General features: G+C 43.3%; 1 protein-coding gene across 2 annotated transcripts in view; it reads left to right on the top strand.

Moving 5' to 3' along the window:
• Positions 1-8,550: 8,550 nt before the first annotated feature.
• Positions 8,551-23,214, top strand: part of vsig2 (V-set and immunoglobulin domain containing 2) — a 31,170-nt gene continuing 16,506 nt past the window's right edge. Inside the window, exon 1 of one of the 2 annotated variants that reach the window (XM_033049711.1) lies at positions 8,551-8,709. In XM_033049711.1, coding sequence (XP_032905602.1) covers positions 8,664-8,709 — 46 coding nt within the window. In that variant the 5' untranslated portion in view covers positions 8,551-8,663. The remainder of the gene's footprint in view (positions 8,710-23,214) is intronic. The other variant, XM_033049710.1, reaches the window with a different exon arrangement.

The following is a 23,214-nucleotide window of genomic DNA, read 5'->3' as shown; positions in this document are numbered from 1 at the left end:
CCCAGATTGCAAGGGAGTTATGAATGCAGCCCAACACAAATTAACTTAATCCATTGACTCCATCTGTATCTCACGCTGTCACGGCAACTTAAGCAAGGACCGTTCACACCCTAGTCATTCTCTCTTCTCCGCTCTCCCATCAGGCAAAAGATACAAAAGTTTGAAAGTGTGTGCCACTAAATTCAGGAATAGATTATTTGCTATTATCATACTTTGGAAAAGACCTCTCATGTGCAAGGCATGATTTTCTGATATTCCAATCTACCTCGTTGCATCCCTTGCACTTTTTTTCGGCTGCACTTTCTTGGTAGCGGTAACACTATATTCTACATTTTGTTTATTTTCCCTTTTGCGCTACCTGATGTACTTATGTATGATATGATTTGTATGGTTAGCACATAAAACAATGCTTCTCACAGGATCTTGGTACATTGACAATAATAAACACCAATTAAAAAGTTGCCTGCAATTCCTATTCCAATGTATAGCGGACTTTCAAACTGGATGTAAGCTGGAAAGGAAATCATGAAATATTTGTTTGGGCAAACACTAGCATTCCTTCTGGACCCCTGCTATGTGATAATGTCACTAAAACAACATGTCATCACATGAATAAGAAGCTCAGTGTGTCTTGCTCTCTCCTCAACTGGCATCTGTAAGTGTGAACATTGGGGGAAATGTGGGACTCATCATTGGATCCGTGAGTGGAGAAGTGGTAGATGAAAAGTGCTGGCTGGAGCCAACCAGATGGTCAACCCATGCATTTATGGAACATATAACCGTCCAGCACAAGAACAGGCTCTTCAAGCCACAAAGTCTGTGCTGAACATAATGCCAAGGTAAACTAATCTCATCTGCCTGCCAGAGCCGGATTTACCCGGATTTACCACTGCATTTTGTTGTCTCTGTACTGTACACTGACAATGACAATTAAAGTTGAATCTGAATCTGAATCTGACCTATAGGCTCCATTGGCTGAAGCCTAGGGCCTCAAAATCTAGGGGGCCTCCGGCCAAGGTGTTTTTTTCCCAGAGTAAAAAAAATCCTGAGGAAAAAAAAATTGGAGCACAATCAGCATTTCCACTGATGGGAATTACCCGAAATTCTGGCTCCGGCCTGCTGGAAAAAAATTGGGGGAAAAAACTGCGACCATCCGCGCCTGCGCAGTTGGGGGAAGCTGGTGACTCAGTAGCGACACACAATGACGCTGTCTCTCCGCGCCCAGGCGGGTTCAGATCTCCGTTTGCACTCCGCACAATCACCTCGATGCCTCGTGTCTACTCTAGGTAAGTATTGGAATATTGCTTTGTGGGAGTGCCCGTTTCTCCGAGCAGGGGGCGGGGGGGGCGCTGCGGTGTCTGCGGCGTGGAGTCGGAGCCTCACTGCGTGGAGGAAGGGGAGAGGGGGAGGAGAGAGGGAGAGAAAGGGGGGGGTATGTGAGAGGGAGAGAGGGGGGAGAGACAGATGTGGGAGAGAGAGGGAGGGGGAGGGGAGAGAGAGAGAGGAAGGGGGGGGGGGGGAGAGAAGAGGATGGGGGAAGAAGGGTGGAGGGAGAAGAGAATGAGGGGGAAAAAGGGGATTATCTTTAGTGAGATTGCAAAATTAAGGTAGGTTTTAGAGCAATTATATTTTCTCCATATGAATAATATCAAACAATTGGAACGGCTTTATTTTCCTTGATAACAATACTGAAAAATATGAATTCCATAGTTTGTGACTTTCTTTTTGCATCATATTTATTAATGTGGACTCACTAACACAGTCGAACAGTAACAGGCAATCAAATCAACTCACACAAAACATTTTCTAAAAAAAGGTTTTATTTACTGCAAAAACTTACAGTATTTTATTTGCAGTGTTTGCATGCTCCTTTATAACATTTTACATAACATTTTTCAGTACAACTTGATTATTAAAACAAGGACAACCTCAATTCTTGACTTAAAAAAATGTATACAACAATGACCCAATCATCCCATTCCAACCACTCATTACTCTTGACTCAACCAAAATTATTTCTGAAATATTTGTCATAAATATGGTGCAAAAATGCTCCAAAATAAGGCTCAGAATGCACCAGAGAGCATCGAAAACCCCAGAACCCCGGCCACAAAGGACTTTGAGCTTCACGCTTGCGATATGCTCTGCGTGCAATTATTTTTAATAAAATGTTTGTAATCCTGCCATGCCACCGCCCATTTTGAAAAGCTTCGTACGGACCTGGTGTATAATATTTTTGACATTGTCATAGGCCTTTCATACATATGCTGTCACAACACACACATTAAACACTCATATCAATGGAGATGCAAGGAACAGCTGGATTCTTCAGGAAAAACTCAAAGTGCAAGAGTAACACAACAGGTTAGGAAGCATCTGTGGAGGAAATGGATAGATGACGTTTTGGGTAGGGACACCTTCTTCAGCCTCAGACACATTTCAGACCAGTCTGAAGAAGGGTTCCAACTTAAATGTCATCTTACAATGAAAATCTAACTCAGGTACTGCCTGACCTATTGAATTACTCTTGCACTTTGTGTATAGCCCTAAAGAACAGTCTGGGCTTATGATCCCACCAGCAATTCACACTAGTTTCAAAACAAATCTGTCTTTTTTTAAATTAAATTAAAGAAAACCATTTTTATTGTGAAGATTTTTCAGGGTGTCTTGTGTTGCACTGCTTCCAGATTCCACAATTTAAATGGTTCAATCGTTCAAATATACGTTATTGTCGCATATACCTGAATAGAGTGAAATGATTTGTTTTACATACAATTCAATAAAATCATATGATGCATGAGCACAATGGTGCATTGGCACAGGGGGTAGAGCTGCTGTCTCACAGCACTAGGCACCCTCACAGTACCAGACACCCGGGTTCGATCCTGTCTACGGATGCTGTCCTCCTATACTCCAAAGACATACTGGTTTGTAGATCAATTGGTTTCTATAAATTGTCCCTAGTGTGTAGGATACAGCTAGTGTACAGGGATCGCTGGTTGGTGTGGACTCAGTGGGCCGAAGGGACTGTTTCAACACTGTATCTCCAAACTAAACTAAGCTAAACACAATTATATACAAGTACAAGAGTGCAACGATTGCCGTGTAAGAATAGTAGCCATCGCTGAGGCAGTACACAAAGAGTCACCACATTTCTGCCGCCAATTTGTGCCTTTCAAGTTTCAAGTTCTACGGCAGCACTGGGCCAGTGTTGCAGGGGTCGGCTGGCGTGGTGATGTTGTCAATGTCCGCTCCGTGCCGTTGCAGGCCATGTCCAATTTGCACGCTCGTCCGACTTCTATGGGGCTTGGTTCTGAGCTCTGGACCCCACGCTCCATCACAGCAGCCTAGAGCGTCTTTCATCAACTGGACAACAATGATGCATTGCAACATGCAGTCTTACACATTTCTGAAATGCCATGTTTAATTTTCACTGAAGCTCAATGCATTGCTTTAGTTTAGTTTTAGAGATACAGCACGGAAACGGGCCCTTCAGCCCACCGAGCCTGCACCGACCAGTGATTCCGCACATTAATACTATCCTACACGCACTGGGGATAATTTACATTTACACCAAGCCAATTAACCTACAGACTTGTACGTCTTTGGAGTGTGGGAGGAAACCAAAGATCTTGGAGAAAACCCATGCAATCACGGGGAGAACGTATAAACTCCGTACCGACAGCACCCGCTATCGGGATGGAACCCGGGTCTCCGGCAATGAAAGCGCTGTAAGGCAGCAGCTCTACAGCTGCACCACCGAGCTGCACCGTGCTGTTTTAAGATTATCACCTGTAACTGCGGTGCTATTTTGATTGTCTTCACAGTGGAAAGGCCTGCTCACAGATAAATGCACTGCCAAAGGTATTTGCGAACTTTGTTGTTCTTGGCAGAGTTGGGAAACCTTTCCAAATCAAAGCAAGAGCAGAAATCAATCAGATTTGTTTGTGGCAGTCTGAGCAGTGAAGGGCAGTGGGATCACGCTGGACTCAATTCCATGGGTCAGTTGAAATAGATCGTTAAATAACTTTCGGTCTCTCTTTAATGTTGTGAATTGCAGCTCGAGTGAACATTGCAGCTTCCCCATGACTTCATGCAAGGTCAAGGAGTCATTCAAATAACACCTGCAGGCAGGGAGGAAGGCGGTGAAGATCATTGTGTTTCTCCACCATTTCACATCAGCTGAAGAGGATTAGATTCAGATGGCATGGTTGGGTACAAGAGAGCTCTTTGCAGTTCAATGTTCATTGAGATGGAAAATAAGGTCAATAAGGAGAGAAAGAACTTGAAGTCAAGAAGAATCATTCTGTAGGAAGGAACCGTAGATGCTGATTTAAAGATTAAAGATAGACAAATGCTGGAGTAACTCCATGGGACAGGCAGCGTCTGTGTTTCGGATGTAGACCCTTCTTCAGTGATTCAGACAAGAATCATTCTGAGATCGGATGTGGTGAGTCTTCCATCAAAAAAGCAGCATAAACTTATATGTATCTTTGCAGAAAAACATTGAGTTGTTTTACTTTATTTTACTGCTTCTGCTTCTATTTTGCAACTAATTAATTATTTTATGTTTAAAAAAAAAAAAATGATTTCTAAATGTTTTTATTGATTAGCGAGACCCCCCCCCCCCCCCCCCCCCCCCCCCCAAAAAAAAAGAAATTACCGCAGGGAACCATTGAAGACTGTCAGGGAGTTCCAGGGGGCTTTGTCACATGGAGGTGTGCTGTCTGAGACAGTTTGGAGTCCGGACTCTCTCTGGACACCTCTGGAGTGGCAGTAATTCAGCTCCTACAGCCCAACATGGAACTGTGCCCATGGTGGCGCAGCGGTAGTGTTGCTGCCTTACGACACCAGGGACCTGGACTCGATCCTGACTACGGGTGCTGTCTGTATGGAGTTTGTATGTTCTCCTTTGTCCCCGGTATGTGTAGGATAGCGTTAGTATAATGCCCCTGTCCCACTTAGGAAACCTGAACGGAAACCTCTGGAGACTTTGCGCCCCATCCAAGGTTTCCGTGCGGTTCCCGGAGGTTGCAGGTGGTTGCCGGAGGTTTCAGGTAGTGGAAGCAGGTAGGGAGACTGACAAAAACCTCCGGGAACCGCACGGAAATCTTGGGTGGGGCACAAAGTCTCCAGAGGTTTCCGTTCAGGTTTCCTAAGTGGGACAGGGGCATTAGGGTTGATCACTGGTTGGTGCGGACTTATTGGGCCAAAGGGCCTGCTTCCACACTACCTCTCAACTAAACTAAACTAAACTGCTTTTATAACATATGATGAGTGTGGACTGCGGGCTGGGTCCAGGATCTCAGTCCAGGGAGATGGAGAAAAGTTAAGCAAACATTTGTTGCTGGCAACTTGACTGAAAATGCATTGCAGATTGGCAGAGCTTAGTGTTGTTGTCACCTATAAATGATCTCTTCCTCCACCAGAGGGAGCCTCTGCCACACTAAACGTCTCAACAGAAAATAAACAGTGGTTGAGAAATTCCATCAGGATAATGCAGTGTGCCGTGTGTGCAGTGTGTGCCGTGTGTGGAAGCAATTCGCCAGACAGCTGATAATTAAACAGTGATCCAAAAGACTTGAGTCCAATGGCAGCATCCTCTGTGTCAGTGTGGCCACTGTAAATCACCCCAGTGTGTAGCTGACTGATACAATCTGAGGGAATTGATGAGAATATGGGAAGAATAAAAATAAATGGGATTAACATGGGATTGGTGCGACTGTGTGACGGTTGACATGAACTCAGTGGGTAAAAGGGCCTGTTGCTTCCTAAGCAACACTATCTTATCTGCCTCCACCATCATCCCAGTAGCACCCAACACCCTTTAAACACCTTGCCCTGCACATCTCCTTTAAACTAACCCTCTCACCTTAAAACAATACCCTGTTTTCTTTGACGTTTCTATCCTGAGAGGCTCTGATTGTCTACCTCAGATCTGAAGAAATGGGATCATGTTACATAAGAACACTCAAGAGTCCTCCAGAACTCACCGATCAATTCCACCTGAGTCCACATGAAGGAGGGTAGTGCTTTAACCACCAGGAAACTGTTTTTGCTGTGAAACCAAGGCCTCTTTATAGGTGTTCAAAAGGGAACTGCAGATGCTGGAATATCGAAGGTACACAAAATTGCAGGGGAAACTCAGCGGGTGCAGCAGCATCTATGGAGCGAAGGAAATAGGCGACGTTTCGGGCCAAAACCCTTCTTCAGACCTCTTTATAGGTGTTTTCTGAAGTCTGAAGAATCTGAGGATCAGTCTGAAGAAGGGTTTCTGAAGAAGAAGATCTGAGGATCAGTCTGAAGAAGGGTTTCGGCCCGAAACGTTAGCTATTTCCTTCGCTCCATAGATGCTGCTGCACCCGCTGAGTTTCTCCAGCATTTTTGTGTACCCTCTTTCTAGGGGTTTGCTTAACAGTTGGGGATCCAATAATTCAAAGGTTTCAAGACACACAACTACATAAAAGTTAACATAACCATCCACCACAGCAGATTCCCCACATTCCTCACTGCGATGGAACGCAAAAAAGTCCAAACTTCTTCCTCTTTATTATCCCGCGGTCAGGCAGTCAAACCATCCATCAGGGCAGTCGAAGCTCCTGCAGCCGGCGGTCGAAACCCCTGCATCGGGGCGATCGAAACTCCCACATCGGGGCAATTGAAACTCCTGCGGCTTGGAGTCGGTCTCTGACCAGAGACTACGAGCTCTGTGATGTTAAGTCCGCAAGCACCGACGGTTGGAACTCCAAGGTCGATCCCTGGCAAAGGAATGGCGGGCTCCACGATGGTAAAGTCCCGTAGGCTCCCAGCGGTGGAGCTCTCAAAAATCGGTCTCCAGCAAAGGCCGCCAACTCCTCGATGTTAGGCCGCAGTGCGGACGGAGATACGATCCGGAAAAAAATCACATCTCCTTTGAGGTAAGAGATTAGAAAAGGTTTCCCCCAACCCCCCCAAACCCCCCCCCCCCCCCCCACCCCGCCACGTAAAACAAGCTAAAGAACACTAAAATCATACATTTCATACATACTATTAAAACACAAAGAAGGAAGGGACAGACAGACTGTTGATGAGGCAGCCATTGCTGGTCATTGCCATTGAGATCATGAGAACTTACTGAGTTTTGTGAACATTTGTGAACTATCGAACAAAAGTAACAGCAGCCTCAGTGTCCACTCACAGCAAGAACAGAGACAATGCTCCTGAGGAGAAAAGGTAATAGTGACTCTCAAACGATGGAGAAAAAGTGGGTCAAGGGGAGAGAGGACAAGATGGAGTTTTTTTCAGGAGGTAGAGGAGAGAGGCTCTCTCTCAAAGCAAGATCAATCAAAAAGAGGACTTTCCAATGGTGGAAAGTGGGAAAAGAGGGCAGAGAATCATGTGGGAGGGTACTGAGGATTGTCATACATGTTTAGCGTGCAGTTTTGGAAAATGACAGATAAATAATCAGGTTATTTCAAACCATAATAGGAGAGTAAGGTTTGAATAACAAATCTTTCAGAAGACACATAGATTTAATATTGAAAAATGCAAATGCCCGAACTCTAAAACAAAAACCAGAAAATGCCACAGGGAGACACAAAATACTGCAGTAACTCAGCAGGACAGGCAGCATCTCTAGAGAGAAGGAATGGGTCTGAAGAAGGGTCTTGTGCCGAAATATTGCCCATTTCTTCTCTCCGGAGATGCTGCCTGTCCCGCTGAGTTACTCCAGCATTTTGTGTCTGCCTTCGATTAAAACCAGCATCTGCAATTCTTTCCTACACACATTTTGTGTCTACCTTCGATTTAAACCAGCATCTTCAGTTCTTTCCTATACACATTGTACACAGGGAAATAATTAACAGGGATGAATAATCCTGGACAAGGGCCTGTCCGACTTTCACAACCTAATTCACGACCTCTGCCGAGTTTGCCCTTGACTCATACTCGCAGCATGGTGTCACAAGGTCGTAGGAGATTGTAGGTAGGTCGTAGCAGGCCCTGATGCTAGTCGTAGGTACTAGTGGCATCAAGTAGGTCGGGGCGTTTTTTCTAGCATGATGAAAAATGTCCACGAGTAGAAAAGGTTGTGAATTAGGTTGTGACAGTGGGACAGGCCCTTAACTGTTTCTTTTTCCAGTATCACAGATGCTGTCTGACCTGCTGAGTGTTTCCAGCATTTTCTGCTTTTATTTCAGATACGTAGATTATTTCATTGGAGCGAAATGCATGACCTTCCTTGTGGTAACACAGGGTTTTACCCGGTACTGAAAAGGAGTTTCGATTCCTCTCAGTCTTGTTATTTACTAAGATTAGTCATTCTTCATGAACAAAAGTGGCAGCAACTTAAACTGTAGCCATTGTACGTTATCAGATGGAAATTGTAAATAATTTAAAAATTTTAATATAAAATAATAATACGAAAATATATAATTCCATAAAATGAAAAACTGAGTCTCCAATTTGAGAGAACAGTGAATGAATAACTAACTGCTCTGTTGGTTCCATTCTGTTTGGTTATTGCGTTAGACCGTAAACATTGAGTGAAATGTTTGCTCAAGGCCTGGGAGAGATAAAGCACCTTATCACAAAATGAAACACTTCCTTCCATGCTTTAGCCCCGGACAACAGTGGAAGGGAGAGTTTCATGAAGGGGGTCACATCAGAACGATCTTTCCCTCAGAATGCTGCGGAAATGTATTCTGATCTTTTCTTCTATCCTGTACTTCGGTGAGTAGGTATTGGAAACTTGCAATGTTCTAAACAATGCGATCACAGTGTCTTTGACATAAATAGCAGAGCCATAGGTGCCACAAATCAGCCGGGAGTTTGGTCAGACACAGTCCCACCTGTCAGTGTTGGTGTTGTACTGTGCTGGGCATTTGGACAGACACAGACTCATCGGTCAGTGTTGATGTTACACAGAGCTGTGCTGGGCATTTAGTTCAACACAGTCCCATAGGTCAGTGGTGATGTTATACTGAGCTGGACAGTTCCATTAGTCCATGTTGGTGTTACAATGAGTTGGGCATTTGGTCAGACACTGGCCTATTGGTCTGCATTGATATTACAGTGTACTGGCCGTTGGTTCAGTCATAATCCTAATGATCAGTGATAGTGTAACACTGAGCTGGACATTTGGTGAGATTCGGTCAACATGGGTGTTACATTGAGCTATGCTGAGCATTTGGTCAGACACAGACTTATCGGTTTGCATTGGTGTGTTATGCTTTACTTTATTTGTTTTCCTCTTGTTTCTACCTCCACTGTAAGAAAGTCAATTTAAAGAAACAATTCAGAGGGAACATCGCAGTGCTCCTGGGTTGCTGATGTCCATGAAATGTTTAGTAGTGGCAAGTTACGCAATGACCATGGTCACCTGAGGCTGAGCCATTGAATAGAATGAACTGGTTGCCACAGCTGGACATTACAGAAAGAGTCCGACAACGGGGATGTTTTACTTCCTCCATTTTGTATTGAGGGAATAGGTTCCTTTCGAAATCATTACATTTTGAATGGAACCCACAAGATAGTTGCCATGGTTACGGCCGTTTCTCGCTGATGGTGAAGGCAGTTGCTCCAACATTTAGTTTTAAATTGCTGTCAGAATCTTGTTGATGTCTTAACATGGATTTCATTTTTCAAATGTATGAGCCAAGGAGTATGCATCATAAATCATACTCATCAGATACTCCATATATTAACCATTTTACACAAATTATAACACCAACACAGACCATCTTACACTAATCACATTTCATTCATGTCACAATTGTGTGGTCCATTTTTCGGTCCTTATGAGTTCAGAATAAGGAGAGGTTATCTTAATGAGAGTTTATCTTACTGAAAATGGTTCAATGGGTGGTCACGGTGGCACAGTGTTGCTACCTTACAGTGCTTATAGTGCCGGAGACCCAGATTCGATCCTGACTACGGGTGCTGTCTGTACGGAGTTTGTACGTTCTCCCCGTGACCGCATGAGTTTTCTCCAAGACCATCGGTTTCCTCCCACATTCCAAAGGTATGTTGGTTAATTGACTTGGTGTATGTGTAAATTGTCCCTAGTGTGTGTAGGATAGTGTTAATGTGCGGGGATTGCTGGTCGGTGCAGACTCGGTGGGCCAAAGGGCCTGTTTCCATGCTTTATCTCTAAACGTAATTAAACTAAATTGCCTTTTATTTCTTAGCTGATTGGATAGATTAATAGTCTATGGTATAATCCAATTCTATGTCTGTTTATTAATATGACAGTAAGTTCCCATGAATATTACACTTAACTACAACTGGTCATACCATAGGCTTGGAGTAGCAATGTCATTGCAATGTCTATTAGGAATGCATTGCTTAGGGTTTAGATTTATTGTGAGCATTGGTGTTAAGGAGTGCATTGGTAAATAGTTGTTAGAATTAGCATTAAAGACAACAACATTAAGTCAATCCCAGAAACCTTTGTCGTACCCTTCTTAAAATATTTGTCGAGGCCAATTTATGCTCCATTCGATGGATATAGTGTCTTACTTTCAGGCCACTGTCCAATTACTAGCCTCCACAAACCTCATTCCTGCAACGTAGTCAAGAATCCCTCATGGAATGCCATTGCAAGTGATCCCTGGAAAAGCGATTAACACAGGAAAACACTGTGAGGTGTCAAGGGCTTGCATTTGTTCATAGACCCTTTATCCTCACCCCAAACAATCAGTTTTGTTTATTGTCATGTCAAGTATACTGGGGTACAGTGAAAAGCTTCTGTTGCACGCTAATGCACAATAGTGCCTGTAAACCTATAACATAGACACCTTGTATGATGCACTTTAAATGCTTGGAGCAACGAAGAACGAATATAGAGCTTTACAAGAAAAATAAGAACAAGCTTTACATTTGAAAACTGGTAAACCAAGTAATGTATGTTGCCTCTGTCAAAAAGAGGTCGATACATCTGAAAGGTCTGGGGCTTGAAATTACTTGGACCATTTTCATGACTTTAACAATTGCTCGATGCAATCCTCATTGGCTCATTCTAAAGCTGTGGGGAAACTCTGAGGAGATTCACTCACTTCATGACTATTTGCAGCAGAATGTTACTTGACATGGGTTAGCTCCTGGGACTGTCCAAGAGCTCAGATTTGACGTGTGAGGTTCACGCCACCACATAAATCTTGATTCAGGATATAAGACTCGGAAAGGTGTTGCGCACAAACTCATTCTTTGTTCAAAATCGCTCTTCAGAAAATTTGAATTATTTGGATTGTGTGTATCATTTAAAAAGTACTACATTTCACAGCCCAGTCTCTAGGCATTTCTCTCCTCACACAGACTACCCGCTGAGTAGTTCCAACATTATCATTTTTATTACATCTTCAAACACATGCTGCCAAGAAGACTTTAACTCCCCACTTTCTCAGAATAACATTCAGGAGTCTGTGATATTTTGTTCTTGTAATTGGTTTTTCTTCCCTCTTGCATTGAAGATACCCGATGGATCAGGGTGAAGGTGTGCAGACACATATTCAAAGAGCTACCATCCCTAAGCAGGGATGGTGTCAGGAGGTTATTCATTATGTGAGCATTTGGGTAATGATGCATGATTTTGCACATGTGCTTTCCATCAGGAACTATCATGAGTAGACACAAGGAACTGCAGATGCTGGAATCTTGAGCAAAAAAACACAAAGTGCTGGAGGAACTCTGCATGTCTGGAGGATATGGGTCGGCCATGTTTCAGGTCGGGGCCCTTCTTCAGATGGATTGTAGTAAGGGATAGAAAATTGGAACAAAGGTAGGGCAGAACAAAATGTGTCGGAAGGAAGTGCAGATGCTGGTTTATACTGAACATAGGCTGGAGTAACTCAGCGGGTCAGGAAACATCTCTGAAGAAAAATGATGTGTGACATTTCGGGTCAGAATCCTTCGTCAGTCTCGATGAAGGAGGGTTTTGACCTGAAACATCACTCATCCTTTTCCTATAGAGATGTTGGCTGACCCACTGAGTTACTGCAGCACTTTGTGTCTATCTTAAGCAGGGCAAAGCCAGGTGAGTGAAAGGTGGATACAGGCAAGAGGGTGTTAGTTGGCAGATGGGTGGACAAAGCCCAGAAATAAAAAGAAGACAAAAGATCTATCTTTGACCTGGCCAACCTTCAGTCTGATCCAGGTCAAATGCATAAAAGTTAATTTAATTTACAATCATAGCTACTGCTGTAAGGTAGATAATTAAATATGAATTCTTAATCTCCAAGTACATAGAGTCATTGAGTGATACAGTGTGGAAACAAGCCCTTTGTGCTAACTTGCCCACACCGGCCAACAATGTCCCAGCTACACTAGTCCCACTTGCTTGCGCTTGGTCCATATCCCTCCAAACCTGTCCTATCTATTTATCTGTCTAACTGTTTCTTAGCCCCAGCCTCAACTACCTCGCCAGGCACCTTGTTCCATACACCCACCATCCTTTGTGTGAAAAAGTTACCCCTCGTATTCTTTATTGTTTTGCAGTGACCTACTCTTTCTGATTGTGAATTAAAGTATTTCAGCCCAGGCAATTTGAGCTCCTACTACGCTGACCCATAGATGGGTCTATGAGAATCAACAAGTAGTTCACCCAGCACTGTTGAGCATGGCTGTCTCAAATACTGAGGTTTGAAAATATCACTGCATAACTAGAGCTGCTATAATTAATTCTCATAAACTTTTTCTGACAGAATTGGGCCACATCCTGCTGTGAGGAGAAGAGAATGTTATTTTTCAATTCCAAACTTATACTCGTCTTTAGTCCTTTTGCAGCAATACTTAACTGGAGGACCATGTTCTAAACAGACCAACTCAGTAAATCTATACCAGCTGGAATTGGACTATTCTGTCAGTAAAAGTAACGCTTTGTAGGTCCCCACTGTTCAGCTATGGAGTTGAGCACAGTACAAGTGACCCCACAAGTTATGCTGGTGGCTGCTGCCCATAACTGAAGAACGATCTCGACTTGCAAAAGTTCCTCAGGGCAAAGTCCCAAGTCCAACCACCTTCAGAAGCATCGTCACTTTGGCCTAAGAGAAATGGGTTGGTTTACTGATTATTATATTGCACAGTACTCGGTTCCATTTGAAAATCTTAAGGTAATTAAGCAGATCTGCAGTAAGCCCCCTGCAGTTAGACAGAAATTATTTTCAGGCTTGGGCTCAGGACCAAATCAAGATAACACTTGCAAACACCAGATCTTCTCATCACCAAGAAGCAGAAGCTAATTGCCTCACTTTCGCTGAGTGTCACATCTACAGCATCGTGGGGGTTATGGGGCAGTCAACTAGAAACTTACCTGGACCAGGTATATATACACTCTCGTGTTTCCAGAGCAGTTTAAAATCTGGATATTCTTACAGCAAGTAAATCACCTCCTGACTCCCAAAGTATTTGTACCATCCATCAGTCTGAAGAAAGATCTCGACCCGAAACATCGTCTATCCATTCCCCTCCACAGATGCTGCCTGACACATTGAGCTCCTCCAGCAGTATCATCCCCTTTGCCCTATCTAGTACTATCTATTGTACTTGAGGTTGAATTGATTATATTTACGTAGGGTATATTTGATCCATTTGGATATCATGCAAAATAAAGCCTTTCATTATACCTTGGTATGTGTAATAATAATAAACCTAATTCTAAATAATAATAAACCTAAAAAACCTAAACCTAAATTACTGCATTAGAACTATCCCTTAAGGTGCCATTTACCCGGTGGTTAAATTTCTGCTGACATGTAGGGAGGAAGAATTAAGTTTTACAGGAAATTACATTTTATGAAATCTGATCCCAGCTGAACAGTGAAAGGAGAAAGGAATTAGTGTGTTGATTAACAGACTATTGCTGTTGGGATCAGGTTTGGATTCAATCATGTGGTTCTACTGTGGCTTTATGTACATACTTACTGTATCAGTGAGTGAGCTCACATTGTTAATCCTGAAAGTCATTTGAAATGGTTGAAAGGCAATGAACTCCTTGCAATGATTGAGTAATACACACAATATTTGTTGGCTGAGAAGGATTGGCTGAAAAACTGAGGGGATTATACAATGCAACAAACTTGGAGAAAAAAAATCATCATCACCTTACCTCTAAGATTATAGCCACAATCATACTTTTCACACTTCATTGGGGAATTCAATACGATTATTTTTTATCACAATTAAACTCATCATATCTTCTTTCTATTTTTAAATGTATAGATTAACTAGTTTCAAGATAAGACCAGATTCAGCTGATGTGAAAACCACAGCTCCAAGATCCTAGCAATGCCTCTTGATGATATCATATCTTCTATGTTGTCAGAATCCAGACAAATGAAGCTATGGGAATTAATAGTAAGATTAAACGAGAACTTACCAGTTTGAAGTTTGATCTTTATTTTATGAGGAGGAACGTTGAGGGAATACGTGAAGAACCCCGCTTACGACGCATGCGTGTCATCCTTCAAAGCAGCTGTGTGAGGTCACAGATACACTATAATGACCTAAAATAGTAAGATTATTAAAGAGATACCAGTTTAAGATATGGCGATATGAGGGTGGGAGCGGAGGGCACGTATTCCTTCAACGTTCCTCCTCATAAAATAAAGATCAAACTTCAAACTGGTAAGTTCTCGTTTAATCTTATTATTTTACTTCGGAGTCACGTGAGTGACTACGTGAAGATTTCAAAGCTCTGTGACCTCATGCCGTGGAACGAGTGCATGCTTCACAACTGCCTTGGTAGTTTGGGAGAAATTGTTACTGATATTCAAGAAATACATTCATACCAATTTTTATACGTAAATGATAAATAATATTTATTAAGTCAAATCATAAACCTTGTAAGCTTCAGGTATAAATTATATAGAACTTAAAATTTTCCCCGAAAACGTTCCTTCATTCCTAACTGGTTTGTTGTAAAATCTCTGAAACGTTTTCTCTGATGAACATCCTGCAGTCCTGAGGATTTGGTCCATCGATACCTCAAGGCGATTAGCTGCCGATGTAGCTGCAGCCCTGGTGGAGTGAGATTTGAATACATTAGTGTCCACTCCCGCCTTTATTAAGCCATATCTCAGCCACCGCGAAATGGTCTGGGTCGAGACTCTATGGTACGGCTTCTTATGGCTGATCAAAAGAGCCTGTTCATTGCCTCTGATAGCCTTTGTTTTGTCAATATATAACATAATGTGTTTCACTACACAGAGGCGTTCGTCCTCCGGATAGGCTATGAATTCTATGACCTGACCCGCTGATCCTAGTCTATTTTGCTTAATAAGGTCCTGGATCACAAATATCAAAGTTCCTGTCGCCACAGTCAAGCTATCCAATCTTAATTTCTGCAATGACTGGACCCTTTGCGCTGTGACCAGCGCCATTAGCATTACCATTTTCATAATGAGTTTTTTCAGAGTTAAAGCTGTAGCCGGCGACCAATTCCTTAGCATGGTTAGGACCACACTCACATCCCAGATTTGGCTGTATCTAGACCTTGGTGGGTTGGTGTTAAAGATGCCTCGTAGCAGTTTTACTACTAGAGGATGTGAGCCCACAGCCTGTCTTTCTGTGCCTTGCCATAGATAAGTCGACAATGCACTTCTAGCACTATTCACCGTGCTGTAACTGAGTCCTTCATAGTGCAGGCTGGTGAGAAATTCTAGCATAGCTGGAACATCCATCTTCCTGTGGTCCAGATTGTTATTCTGGCAGTACTTAGTCCATTTCTTAATATGACATAAATACTGTTTTTGAGTCGAAGTTCTCTGTGCTGCTGTGATCATGCCCACAGTTCTATCAGATAGACCCATGTCCCGAAGCGGGTCTTTCAGAGTCTACAAACCAATAAATTCAGATAATTATGGCAAGGATGGCTATCCTGAGTCACCGGATGCACAAGCAACTGAGGACTATGTCTTAAAATACTACATGGTGTTAGCACCAAATCCTGTAGCACCGAGAACCATGGTTGGGTAGGCCAATCAGGTACTATGAGAATCCCAGATGCCGAATCTTGTTGAATTTTCCGTAGTACCCGATTGATGAGGCAGAAAGGAGGAAATGCATAAATGAACCATTTCCCCCAGTGCAGTGAGAATGCATCTGTAGCTTCTGCCCCAGGATCTGGTTCCCATGATACATACCTTGGTAATTGATGATTTAACCTGGATGCAAAAAGATCAATATCCGGCATTCCATACTTTGCTGTGATTTTAGCAAATATCGTTCTATCTAACATCCATTCCGTATTTTCATTAAATTTTCATGACCTGGCGTCTGCCACTGAATTAAGTATCCCTGGTAGATACGTAGCTGATAACCAAATATTCCTTTGGATGCACCATTGCCAAGTAGAGTTTGCTAACTCATCACAGGATGTTGATATATTTCCACCCATATGATTTATATATGCCACCACCGTGGTATTATCTATCTGCAATCTAACATGCTGGTGTTTCATTCCCGAGCAATAAGATTTTAGACCATAAAACGCACTCAACATTTCTAAGTAATTTATACCCTTAGTGTTAAGTAGGTTAGTTTCTTGCATATTCCATCTCCCTCCACAGCTCGAGATGGTATCCGTTGCACCCCAACCAATTGCACTGGCATCTGTTTTGCAATACCATAGATGGGTTGGGAAAAACCATTGGGTTGGAGCTATACTTAACATTGTGTTCCCACCATTGTAGTTCTTTTATGGCTTCAATTGTTAGCTCCATTGGCCTATCAAAATGGCCTCTATTATTTTTGAGTGCTCTAATCTTTTCTCTCTGTAAATTTTGGTAATGTAATCGTCCAAATTGAATGGCAGGAATCGTGGCTACAATTTTCCCAATAATCCTGGCTACCCGTCTGATGGAAGGTTTAAAGGTATTAATAAGCTCTGTGCAATCCTTTTGTAACTCCGTAGCTTTCCCTATAGGTAAAGTCACTAACATATCAAGTGTGTTAATGGTGAACCCTAAATAATCAATATTAGTAGATGGTGTTAATTTTGACTTAATTGGATGGATAATGAATCCCAGATGTTCCAACAGTTGTTTTGTGGCAACCACTGCCTGACTAGCCAATTCATAAGTTTTCCCCACAATAAAGATATCATCCAAATATGCCATTACTCTATAGTTTTGTTGTCTAAGCAATGCCATAGCTGGTTTCAGAATTTTTGTAAATAATCTAGGGGCTGATGTTAGATCGTTTGGTAGCGCCTTGTATTGCCAAAGCTGTCCCATCCAGTTAAATTTCAAAAACTGCCTGTGTTCACCTCTGATGGGTATCGTATAGTAAGCATCTTGAAGATCAATACTTGCCATAAAGTAGCCCGCTAAAACTAACTCTGTAGCAGTGCTAAAAGTATCCATTTTAAAATGAACATATTGTACAAAATTGTTAAGCGTTGATAAATCAATAATAATACGGCAACCCCCATCTTTCTTATGTCCAATAAATATGTTTGAGACAAATTCCTGTTGTTCATGTTTGGTCATTTCAATTACTCCTTTAGTGAACAACCTTTGTAGTTCTATGTGAGCTTTAGCTTGTTCTAATTTGGTAAGCATGTATATTCTGTCCGGTGTATGTTGTACTGGAGGGTTTCGTATGTGTATAAACTCTATCAGATATCCCTTAATACTGCTAAGGATATATAATAATAATAATGATGGATGGGATTTATATAGCGCCTTTCTAATACTCAAGGCGCTTTACATCGCATTATTCATTCACTCCTCAGTCACACTCGGTGGTGGTAAGCTACTTCTGTAGCCACAGCTGCCCTGGGGCAGACTGACGGAAGCGTGGCTGCCATTCTGCGCCTACGGCCCCTCCGACCACCACCAATCACTCACACACATTCACACACATTCACACACAGGCAAAGGTGGGTGAAGTGTCTTGCCCAAGGACACAACGACAGTACGCACTCCAAGCGGGATTCGAACCGGCTACCTTCCGGTCGCCAGCCGAACACTTAGCCCATTGTGCCATCTGTCGTATATCTGTCCATAGTTATATTACACCATGCTTCCAAATGAAATTGCAACCTCCCTCCAACCTCCGTGCTCCTTATTAATTCTGGAGGCACAGACCCACCTACCTCCATGGTTATCGGTGGAAATTTAGTTACTTTCTTGGTTTCAACCGTGGTTGCGGAGGGCCTTGAGGTTGAGGGTGGGGTAGATGTTGAAGTGGAGGCTTGCGCATCTTCCACAGTGGGCGTCCCGGGCCCAACCCCTAAAAAAGGCCGCTGCTGCTGGTTACCTCTGGCCTCTCTCCAATTTCTAGTACTATAAGTATAAGTACTACCTTTTTTAGGAGGCCCATAAGGTTGATATCGTTTGCCAAAATATCCTTTGACCGCTCTGATTAGGCCCAAAGTCTTGGCCTCCTCTTCCAAATCTTTGACCTGTTTCGACAGGTCACCCCCAAACAACAGGGTTTGGGGTTTTATAGCTTTTTGCTTGCACAGGATTGCAAACTTTGGATCCAGAGCTGGCTGAATAGCCCCCTTCCTTATATTATTAAGTTCAAATTGAACGTTGCAAAAAAGCGCTAAAGCATCTTTATGGTCATTCGTCATGTCTACGTTCTCTAGCGTACGGCCCAAGGCTGTTATGCCCGCCGAGAGACCTTTCAGGGCGTTTTGAATTTTTATATCCTGACTCCTGATTGCCTGACCAACGTGTCTCCAAATACTTCGGTTAACACTGGCCACATTCAGAGCCCCACAATTTCCCGGAGGTAAATGTCTTGCCAACACCTCAGCAAAGGTATTGGCTTGCAGGTGATGTGTAGACATGTACTCAATGCTGGCAGCCATCCTGGCCTCTAGATCTTTGCCAGTCTGTTCTTGCTGAAAGTATTTCCCTACCATGTCCAGCAACTTGGTTTCTTCGTTCTCCATATGGGAATGTGGGTCCATCTCTAGTTCAGAATCTGACACAGGCAGCCCTTCAACACCCTCTTCCGAGGAGGATGAAATGTCAAGCAGCCCTTTATGGTAATCTGCTGAGGGACTTACACCTTTGCCACTGTGGCTATCGTCCATATCCTGGAGCCTGCCACTCTGGAGAAGTTCCTCCAACAACCGCTCCAGCCGACTTACGTGCTCTTGGGCACTAGTCGATCGCGGGTGTTTAAATTTATCCAACCGCTCCTGCCGACCTTCGTGCTCTCGGGCACTAGTCGCATGCAGTTTTTGCCGCAGCCGGTCCCCATGCCTCCGGGCACTGGTCGCTCCCGGCCGCCCCATATAATTATGCCATTGCTCGCAGTCCCGGTACTCCCCGGCAACTGTCGCTGATGGCCGAACATGCTGCAGCCACTCGTACCGGTTTCCAACCTCCGCGAAAGTGGCCGCTGCTGGCTGCGCTATATCCTGCAGCTGCTCATCCTTACTCTGGTATCGGTAAGTATTATCCGGAGGTTGTTTCTGCACATCACTTTCGCAGTGATGTACTTTGCGCTTTGCCTTCCCGGCCGGTCTAGGATTTGATTTTCCCGGCGCGGGGTTTAAATCCGGCACAGCTGATGTCTCCATACAAGTTGCCTGTGCCGGCTGCTGCTGCTGCAGGTCCCCGGCACCTTCGCCACTGACGTCCTACAGCTTCTTTACAGCCTTTCTACGCGTTGCTCTGTCCATTTCCTACACAGGGTGAAATGCAGAGTCACTTACCTGCCGTCCGTCGGCTTCTTCAGTTCTCCTGTTCAAGGGGACGTCCTCCCCAGGTGCGACTCGTTCAATGCGTGTATGCGATATGACACGCATGCGTCGTAAGCGGGGTTCTTCACGTAGTCACTCACGTGACTCCGAAGTAAAATCAGCTTTGTAGTGTGTGAGAGGGGCCTTAGAGGTCCTTAACATTGAGCACTAACTTGATCCTAAATACTGTTAAAAAGTAAGTCAGTGCTAATACATAGGGACACTTGAAGATAGACGCAAAATGCTGGAGTAACTCAACAGGACAGGCAGCATCTCTGGAGAGAAGGAATGGGTGACATTTCAGGTTGAGATCATTCTTCAGACATATTCACACTTGACTTTTATTCTGCAAGCATTACTGAAAACAGGTCAGGTTACTGAACTAACCATGCAACAGTTCAGGAACGAAGCTTGTTTTAATCTAACTGTCTGATCAGTTTGGTGACCTGTTTTGAAAAACATTTAATGGAGTGCAAGATAAGTTGGCTTTTAAAAACTTGGTTAACTTGATTGCTCTCATTTTCCATTCTTCTGGTCAAATAAAATCTCTCTCACCTGGATGTGATATTACCAGGAAGGATGAAACATTGTAATCAAGGACTACAGTGGTGCAAAAGACTCACTACTGTTGTGATATTGCAAGGACTACTAAACAACGAGAGACAGGCAATACTGTAAATGTGGAGCAACATGAAAAACATAGAACATAGAAAATAGGTGCAGGAGTAGACCATTCGCCCCTTTGAGATAGCACCACCATTCAAGATGATCATGGCTGATCATCCAGAATCTGTACCCCATTCCTGCTTTCTCCCCATATCCCTTGATTCTATTAGCCACAAGAGCTATATCTAACTCTTTCTTGAAAACATCCAGTGGATTGGCCTCCACTGCCTTCTTTGCCAGATAATTCCACATATTCATAACTCTCTAGGTGAAAATGTTTTTCCTCATCTCAGTCCTAAATGGCCTATCCCTTATTCTTACACTGTGACCCCTGGTTCTGGACTCCCCCAACATCGGGATCATTTTTCCTGCATCTAGCCTGTTCAACCCCTTAAGAATTGTATATGTTTCTATAAGATCCTCTCTCATCCTACTAAATTCCAGTGAATCTAAGCCCAGTTGATCCATTCTTTAGACTGAGAATAAGCAGAAAACATTTACTAAAGGACATTCTTCATCTGATCTTGCAAATTCATGATCTAAAAACCCAATGAAGATGCAATAGCACTCTACAAACTCCTACCAAACAAATGTAATCATGTAAATTATCCTGTCACATGATGCTGTCACGGGGCTTCTGTATTTAGTTTAGTTTACTTTATACAGCCCAGAAACAGGCCATTGAGTCCGCCAAGTCTGCGCCAACCAGTGATCCCCGCACACTAACACTATCGTACACGCACCGGAGACAATTTACAATTTTACCAAGCCAATTAGCCTACAAACCTGTATGTCTTTGGAGTGTCGGAGGAAACTGGAGCACTTGGAGAAAACCCACGCAGGTCACGGGAAGAATGTACAAACTCCATACAGAGAGCAACCGTAATCAGGATCGATCCCGGGAACTCCGACGCTGTAAGGCAGAAACTCTACCGCTATGCTACTGTGCCGCCCTGTGTTTTGAAGCATAGATACCTCTGTTCTTCCCTGAAAATTGAGTACAAATGAATAAGCTCAGCTGAGAATTAGATGTGAAGGAATGGAATGGCCATCAGCATTGAAAGACTGCACCTTGCAAATTATTCGGATGTAATGTATAAATGACCAAAAACAGCTACAATTTCATAAGAATATAAAAGTAAAAAATAATAGGATATTTAGCACTTTGTGCCCACTCTAACATTCAGAATATCAAAGGCTCACCTCACTCTGGGCGAAGAAAGTTTCCTTCACCTCTGTGCCGAATGGCCAGCTCCTTAGTCTAAGTTTGTGACTCGTATATCCAGATTCAACAGCCTGGGCAGCATCAACTTGGCATTTGCCATCTAGCCCCACAATGAACATGTACATTTCAGAGACCTCATATTTCGCTTGAATAGTTTGAACATTGACTTCTCCAATTTTAGGTAGTCCCTGCTTTCTCCTTCTTTCCCCTCCCCTTCCCAGCTCTCCCACAGCCTACTGTCTCCAGCTCTTCCTTTCATCTTCTCGTCCCCCCCCCAACCTCCACATCAGTCTGAAGAAGGATCTCGACCCGAAACTTCGCTACATAGATGCTGCCTCACCCGCTGAGTTTCTCCAGCATTTTTGTCTCCCTTTGTACATTTCAGAGAGATCACTTCTTAGTCATTTAAACTGCAGTCGATATCAGCCAATATGTTTACACCACTACATATAACCATAACCATATAACCATATAACAATTACAGCACGGAAACAGGCCATCTCGACCCTTCTAGTCCGTGCCGAACACGTATTCTCCCCTAGTCCCATATACCTGCGCTCAGACCATAACCCTCCATTCCTTTCCCGTCCATATAACTATCCAATTTATTTTTAAATGATAAAAACGAACCTGCCTCCACCACCTTCCCTGGAAGCTCATTCCACACAGCCACCACTCTCTGAGTAAAGAAGTTCCCCCTCATGTTACCCCTAAACTTCTGTCCCTTAATTCTCAAGTCATGTCCCCTTGTTTGAAACTTCACTACTCTCAGTGGGAAAAGCTTATCCACGTCAACTCTGTCTATCCCTCTCATCATTTTAAAGACCTCTATCAAGTCCCCCCTTAACCTTCTGCGCTCCAAAGAATAAAGGCCTAACTTGTTCAACCTTTCTCTGTAACTTAGTTGCTGAAACCCAGGCAACATTCTAGTAAATCTCCTCTGTACTCTCTCTATTTTGTTGACATCCTTCCTATAATTAGGCGACCAAAATTGTACCCCATACTCCAGAATTGGCCTCACCAATGCCTTGTACAATTTTAACATTACATCCCAACTTCTATACTCAATGCTCTGATTTATAAAGGCCAGCACACCAAAAGCTTTCTTTACCACCCTATCTACATGAGATTCCACTTTCAGGGAACTGTGCACAGTTATTCCCAGATCCCTCTGTTCACCTGCATTCTTCAATTCCCTACCATTTACCATGTACGTCCTCTTTTGATTTGTCCTGCCAAGATGTAGCACCTCACACTTATCAGCATTAAACTCCATCTGCCATCTTTCATTCCACTCTTCCAACTGGCATAAATCTCTCTGTAGACTTTGAAAATCTACTTCATTATCCACAACCCCACCTATCTTAGTATCATCTGCATACTTACTAATCCAATTTACCACACCATCATCCAGATCATTGATGTACATGACAAACAACAGTGGACCCAACACAGATCCCTGTGGCACCCCACTAGTCACTGGCCTCCAACCTGACAAACAACCATCCACCATTACTCTCTGGCATCTCCCATTCAGCCGCTGTTGAATCCATCTTGCTACTCCACCATTAATACCCAACCATTGAACCTTCTTAACCAACCTTCCATGAGGAACCTTGTCAAAGGCCTTACTGAAGTCCATATATAC

Source organism: Amblyraja radiata, chromosome 33, assembly GCF_010909765.2.
Source record: "Amblyraja radiata isolate CabotCenter1 chromosome 33, sAmbRad1.1.pri, whole genome shotgun sequence".
NCBI classification, from domain to species: domain Eukaryota; kingdom Metazoa; phylum Chordata; class Chondrichthyes; order Rajiformes; family Rajidae; genus Amblyraja; species Amblyraja radiata.
Note: the sequence above shows the minus strand (reverse complement) of the source record. Positions and strands in the feature narration are given on the sequence as shown.